Genomic DNA, 6,852 nt, shown 5'->3' with positions numbered 1-6,852 from the left:
GAGCTGTGGTGCACCCCTGAATACGTGGTCAGAATCTGTAGTTATCACAGCCACTTGTCCTTTTCCCTTGAACAATGCTGTAGCTAAGGTAGAAACAGCCAGTTTCTGATACGACTTCCCAGGGCCTGTGATACTAACTACCCCTGTATTCCAATCACACTGGCTGCAGAATCCTTACGTGTCCATCACATTTTGAGGTCCCATCCATATATTCTTCCTTCTTCTCATTTTATTATGGCATAAACTCATTGCAGAAGTTAGGGCAGAAGTGCCTGTCCACTCTTTATGCTGCTATAGGTCAGATAAGTGGGTCAAGAACCATTTACACAAATAGAAAGAATGAAACTGCAAGTTTATTTGAAAGTATAAAAATTAAAAAAACAAATGAAACCAAGCCTAACTGAAAAACAAAAAGCAACCACACACGACCTTTCCAGTTTACATTAACTTCAAACATCACACATTATTTATTAACCACTTAGTTGCATTTTTAAAAAATGTCAGTTTCAAGGTAGAGAGGGTTGAGAAGAAGGGGTTGACAAGCTAGCGATCACAGTGAAACTGTTTTAATGCTAAAATAAACTGCTGATCTCATTTGAGAAAAGAGAGCAGAAATCATTTTCTGGTTGGCGCAGATTGAAGCAACGTATAAAACAATCCTGGTTAAAATGAGTTAAAAAATATTGCTGGCCACCTACTTGCCATCTTGAGTAGGGAAAAAAAAACACGCCAAACCCTGCAGCTTTGGTGTCCTATTTATATATTTTTCAAAACATTCATTAAAAAAATCAAATCTATAATAAAAATGTCCCTGTGTTTGTTTTAAAAAACAACATTAATAGGTTTCCCTTATCTACTAAAACCATTTGTTTTTCCTAAGATGCCTGGACGCAGAAAAGCACGTGAGATTAACTCACTGCACAATTAATTAAAATTAGAATCTTTTCCTCTAAACAACTTCCAGAGCACCAGAAAGAAGCAAGGGCCCATCAAAGGGAGAAATAAAGCCCTTCTGACTCACAGGAGATGAAATGTTCAGCCAGAGTTCTCAGCACATTCTGGCTGCCATCAAAGTTCTTTCTTTATTGGATTACTCAGAAAATAACTCAAGTGCTATTTTAAAAATGAAAGATACAAGCAACTAGGTTCTTTTCCTTTACTTGGAAAAAAAAAAAAAAAAAAACCACACACAACAAAAGACCAAGTGGCTAACTTTCCTGTAACAAACTTTGGATTTGGTTAAAAAAAGAAAAGTCTACAGAACAGGATCATTGAATGCCACTTCATCCCCCTTCCTGCAGGCTGTTTTAATTAGCATCAAACAGGTTACTGAACATTTCTGCGGCTGTGGAAAGAAACCTTGAATGGGTGACAGCTGCCCGGAGTGGCTCCACCTGGTTCCAGTTTTAGCTCTCATCTGTCAGGGTGGTTTTTTGCCAAATAATGCCTAAGTTTTTACCCATTCTTCCCTCAGGGAGGTGGGCCCTGTGGCTGGCTGGGCACAGAGAAAGAGGCACAGACATAGAAACTACGGACTGAGGGAGAGATGAGTCCCTCTTTCTGCATCCTTCAAGAACTCGATAAATAATAACCTCAAGTGCAACAACGCACAGATGTCTGGCACACAGGTTAGTCTGGAGTGACTTGTTATCATGGGGCTCGGCGGGACAAAGGCGTCATCTCCTTTTGCATCTTTCTTTGGACCTTGCTAAAGGAACAACAAAAAAAGAGACAGCTTTGCTATACACATATAAATAGTCCCTTAACTAGAAGGGAAAAAACAAACACACTGTTTCAAATGCATTTCTAAAAGATTTTTTTAAAAATCCAAATGGAAAATCTTGACTCCAAATTGCCTACTACCCATGTGTCTCAGAGGAGAAACTACTGGGATGTTAGGATGGGTCTGACCCTGACCTTGACCCTAACTCTAACCCTGACCCTAAGTCTAATCGTAATGAGGGGTGCTGGTCCTGGGACCCTGGGAAGAGGAGCTTGCGCAGTGCAGGGAGCCAGGGGCTCTCACAGGAGGTATTGAACATGGCTCTCACGTATGTTAGAAACCGGCGTCCTCAAGTCCAAATGCACAGGTAAAAAAAACTTGTAAGTGTTAAGGGAACTTCGGAGGCTAGTGTCAAAGCTGCATGAACGAGCAAGATGGGCTGGGTGTGGTTTACAGGCACAAAGGGCCAGATCCGATTTTTGGTCAACACAAGTCAGGTCCTTATTCCTTGGCTACAGGTAGGTCGGCTGGGAGGGTGACAGTCCAGAAACCAGGGTAGCGACTATGAAGCCAAAGCTCTCGGCAGCCTGCATTTCAGGAGCTGAGAACTTGCATAAACCCATGGCAGGGCCTCCCTGCCTGATCTGGGATGAGGCTGATGAGATACACTGCTGGAGAAAGCTCTCAAAATGAAGACTCTCGGGCAAAATTCTAAAGTCAGAATCTATCTGGGGTAGACAGTTTCAGAGTCCTCCACAAAACCAAATGACACTGCTGATTGCTGAAGGGTGTTTCTCATGTCAAAAGTTTTCTTTGTCAACTGCCTCCCCTGAAGCCAGGGCAGCATACAGGATCGCGTAAGGCGGTGATGGCCTCCTGGTAGTCATCCAACCTAAATCCCAAAACGTGGTAAGGCAGCAGCCCAGCAGAGAAAGTCTGGTCCGGTGTCTTCTGCCCTTCTGAGCATCCAACACGGCACAGAAACACCGCTTTCTGCAAATCTACTTAAATCCCGTTCTGTCCTGCCGCCTGCCCAACAGAAACGGAAGAATGATGTGAAACGTGAGGCTGTGATCCTGGGTCTCGAAGGAAGAGTGACCTCCCAGAAAAGATGCACAACAGATCATGTCAACAGAAGGGCCAGAGAAATGCCAAGTCGCCCTCTAAAACACACCCCTGAAATCTCGGGGACGAGGGGACTGGAGAGAGAGCTGACACTCCGAACTGCAACTTGAGACACACTTGCAGGTGCTAAAAGAGCTTCCCACGCACACAGGTTGTTAGAATGGTAACAAGTCAGAGCAGATTAACCCATATGGACTTTGGAATAACTGGAATTCATACTTCTTCAGTGCCCCGGCTGGGCGCAGAGTCCCTGGGCTCGGCAGTGTCCTCCTGCGGGCCGGGCTGCCCCGGGCTGTGGCCCGTGTCCTCCACGCTCAGGAGGCTGCTGGCTGCCTGGGAGCTGGCACTGTCCGCACTCCCCGACCGGGAGCGGTAAGGGGGCAGGTCCGCTTGGTTCAGAGACTCCGTGTCGGAAGAGTAGGGTGGCGGAGGGAGGTCGTACCACGCGGGCCTGCGATGGGGACAGCAGGTTGGGGTGGCAGGGGCAGCGGGGAGAGGAGGGAGAAAAGAGCACATTAGAGCCAAGACCAGCCAACTTCAGCCCATCTCTGAGGTGATGCTTCCAGTGGAGAAATGAGATTTTTTCCCTCCAAGTACAAAGGTAATTCAAGGACCAGGAAAACCAGCGGTTTGAAACAAGACAAAGGGAACCAAAGAGGTCAGTGGGCTCTGGCTGGCCCATGACAACTGGGCAGGGCCAGAACCACATCCTCTGGGTGGACCCAGAACGAGGTTGCCACGCAAGTCCCTCTGCCCCACCAGCCAGAAGTCCCAGCCATGCTGGGGGCTCGACTGGGCCTCTGATGGGTACACAGAATTTGAGGTTCTCACTGAAAGCCAGCTCTTCCTGGCTGCAAACTGGGGTACGTGAGAGGACGCCCTCTCAACACCTCAGTCTCTATCTGTAGAACGGGCTTGAAATGAACATATTTAACAGAAAAGACATTCTATTTTTTAGCTTTTATCTACTGAAGGCCTACTGTGAGCTGGGAACTTTGCCATGTACCTTCCATTTCTTACTTTATTTAATGCTCACAAGTATGCTACGAGGTGGGCTTTATTTTTATGCCTGTTGTACTGGTGAGGAAACTGAGGCACCGGGACATTAAATGTCTTGCCCAGGATGAGAAATAACTAGTAAGCAGCAATGCTGGGATTTGAACCCAGGCATTCTGTCTCCAGATTCGGCACTTGTAGCCTTACCCTGCACTGGATGGTGCACAGGGAGAGGTTAGGAGTGGGGACTCTATCAGGTGACGAAGGTCCTGCATCCTTTCACTTATTTGCAGAGAGATCCTTAAGTGCCATCCCCTCCCTGACCCCCGAAGCTTTGTTTATCTTCAATGAGGAGGAAAAATGAAGATTAAATAATACAAGAGCTGCCACTGGAGAGGGTCCAAGCGAGAGCCCAGTCACCCTGGGAACACGGCCTGCAAAATGCCTATTGCCATGCACAGTTTGCGTCCCGGGCTCAGGGAAAGAGGGACACTGGGCAGGATTTAAGTCTACTAACAGCTTTGGCTACAGAACTCTGCTTTTTGGCTTTATATTTTGGGGTTTTTCATATAATTCCATCTGTAATGAGGACTCTACTGCTTAAAAAAAGCCTGAGAGTGCTGTATTCCACATTCTTTATTTTATAGTTGAAGCCAAGCAATATTAAGGAACTTATTTATTCTCTCATTCATTCACTCATTCGTTTATTCATTCAACAGATATTAACCAAACCTCTCACCTACACTGAGAACTGTTCTGTGGTGGCAGGTGGAGCCCAGAGCTAGTCAGTGGCCTGAACATATGCCAGTGTGGCATTTCCAGGAGGAGCAGGCCTCCGAGTCGGCCAGGATCCTGTCTGTCGTCAGACAAGTAACTTAACACCCCAGAGGCTCAGTTTCCTCATCTGTAAAATGGAGGCAAATATAGAACCTCCCTCAATGGGTGACTGAGAGGATTAAATGAGATGATACAAGGGGAGCATTTTGCAAGGATTCCGTAAATGTCAGACGCTGCTACTGCCCACAGCAGCTGAACCAGGCTCTTAGCAACACCTAGGACCCCAGGCATGCGGAAGTATTCTCCCCGCATTACACGACCTCCCTCCCCCTCAATCTCTTCCACCCATCACCCACCTTTGGTCCAGCAGGGCCTCAGAGTAGGAGGGCGGGGAGCCCACTTCTGACGCATTCTGCTCGGCCTGGCTGGCCACGTATTGGATGCCGTTGTTGACGTTGTAGGTGACGTTGCAGTGGTGGGGATGGTCTAGGACCACCAGGCGGGAGAGCAGCACAGGGTGCTGGAGCCGGTGCACGGGCAGTGTCATGAGGTTGTTCCGCTTTCGCTGGTGGTGCAGGACCAGCGCCAGCAGGGCCACCACCAGCACGAAGATGACGGAGCTGCCGATGATGGCGTAAGTGATGCTGGGGTAGTACACGAGCTGGTTCTCCGAAGTCACAAACACCTGTCCGCTGCCTGGTTCTGAGAAACCCGGACAGAAGAGAGGACAAGAGAAAGGGTTAGCAGTCTGGCTCCCTTCGTGTCTTCCAGTCAGCCCCAGGACTTGCATGCAAACATTCATAGTGACACTATTCACGATAGTCAAAAAGTGGAAACCACCCAAATGTCCACCGGCTGGTGAATGGATAAACAAAATGAGGTACATCCATACAATGGAGTATTATTCGGCCACAAAAAGTAACAAATACTGATACAGGCGACAACATGGATAAACATCAAAAACATTAGGCAGTGAAATAATCCAGACACAAAAGATCACATATTGTATGATGCCATTTATATGAAATGTCTGAGAAAGGCAAATTTATAGAGGCAGAAGTGGCTGCCCGGGGCTAGAGAGAGAACGGGATTAACTGTGAATGGGTATGAGTGATCTCGCTGGGGTGACGGGAATGTTCTAAAACTGGATTACGATGACGGTTGTACGAACTGGTAAATTTATGAAAAATCATTGAATTGCACATTTTAAATGGGCAAATTTTATGGAATGCAAATGATACCTCAATAAAGTTGTTTCAAAAAGTCAGCCCCAGGAAATGTCACTCCCCAGGAATAGGAGTGAGAGTTCCTGTGGTGTTTATACTACAACACACCTGAGGAAGACAGGTGGGTGCCTTTGGGGCTCCTCGTGTGCAGAGCATCTATGTTACGCCAGGCCCCACGTGGAGCTTTTGAGAGCTCAGCACAGCACAGGCAACAGCATGGACCCCGCAGCCACCCCAGATTCAAATCCCAGCCCCTCAATTTACGGGCTGTGTGCCCTTTGGAAAGTGCCATCCTCTTTCAAAATGGAATAGTGACAGTCCCCAGCACTCCGGGCATCTGCGGATATGAACGCGTCAATAATCGTCAAGCACTCAGAACAACGGCTGATACACTGTGCTACATAAGTGTGTGTTCAACACATGCAAATAGGTGCTGTATTGTTGCATCTCCTTGCTCCATAACAACTCCATGAAGTAGGCATTGTAATCCCCCCTTTTTAACATGCGGAAAATGAAGCTCAGAGACGTCGGATCCCCTGACGGAAGCCACACAGTTTGGAGCTGTGTGTGATTTGAACCGGGGGGTCTGACTTCAGAGCTTTGCCCCAACACTCTGCTCTATAGCACCCCCACTAGACCTGTTAGGCAACCTGCAGACATTTCCTCAGAGGTCCTAGGGTGAAAATCTGAGTCACTTGCCACCCCTGCAGGTTGCTAATATCATCCTCCCCCCAAGTGCTAATGGGCCACACTTCAAGTACTCAGGTAAGGAGCTTTCCGGGGAGTAAGACACACCTGGCAACCACGGTAAGGTCCAGGTGGGCACAGGAAACTGCAGTGGCCCCTCATCTTTGTGGAAGAAATACGACTATCCACTGTGTGGCCTTAGCTGGAAGAATAATCTAAATGCAACCACGTGAGCAAATCTGGTGCCCACAACCCTGTGTTTGTTCCACCCGTGAGGCAGTGAGGAGGTTTCAGTGGGTCCCCAGGGACCAAACACAC

At 47.6% G+C, this 6,852-nt stretch overlaps 1 protein-coding gene across 2 annotated transcripts in view; it reads right to left on the bottom strand.

Annotated features, from left to right (window-relative positions):
* Positions 1 to 335: 335 nt before the first annotated feature.
* LDLRAD3 (low density lipoprotein receptor class A domain containing 3) overlaps positions 336 to 6,852 on the bottom strand; it is a 231,501-nt gene continuing 224,984 nt past the window's right edge. For both annotated transcript variants that reach the window (XM_045557816.1, XM_045557817.1), the window contains exons 5-6: positions 4,978 to 5,323; positions 336 to 3,299 (exon numbers count right to left, since the gene is read on the bottom strand). In XM_045557816.1, coding sequence (XP_045413772.1) covers positions 3,062 to 3,299; positions 4,978 to 5,323 — 584 coding nt within the window. In that variant the 3' untranslated portion in view covers positions 336 to 3,061. The remainder of the gene's footprint in view (positions 3,300 to 4,977; positions 5,324 to 6,852) is intronic.

The sequence above is a fragment of the Lemur catta genome, chromosome 7 (assembly GCF_020740605.2).
Source record: "Lemur catta isolate mLemCat1 chromosome 7, mLemCat1.pri, whole genome shotgun sequence".
NCBI lineage: Eukaryota > Metazoa > Chordata > Mammalia > Primates > Lemuridae > Lemur > Lemur catta.
The sequence above is the reverse complement of the archived record's forward strand: the minus strand, read 5'-3'. Positions and strand labels throughout refer to the sequence as shown.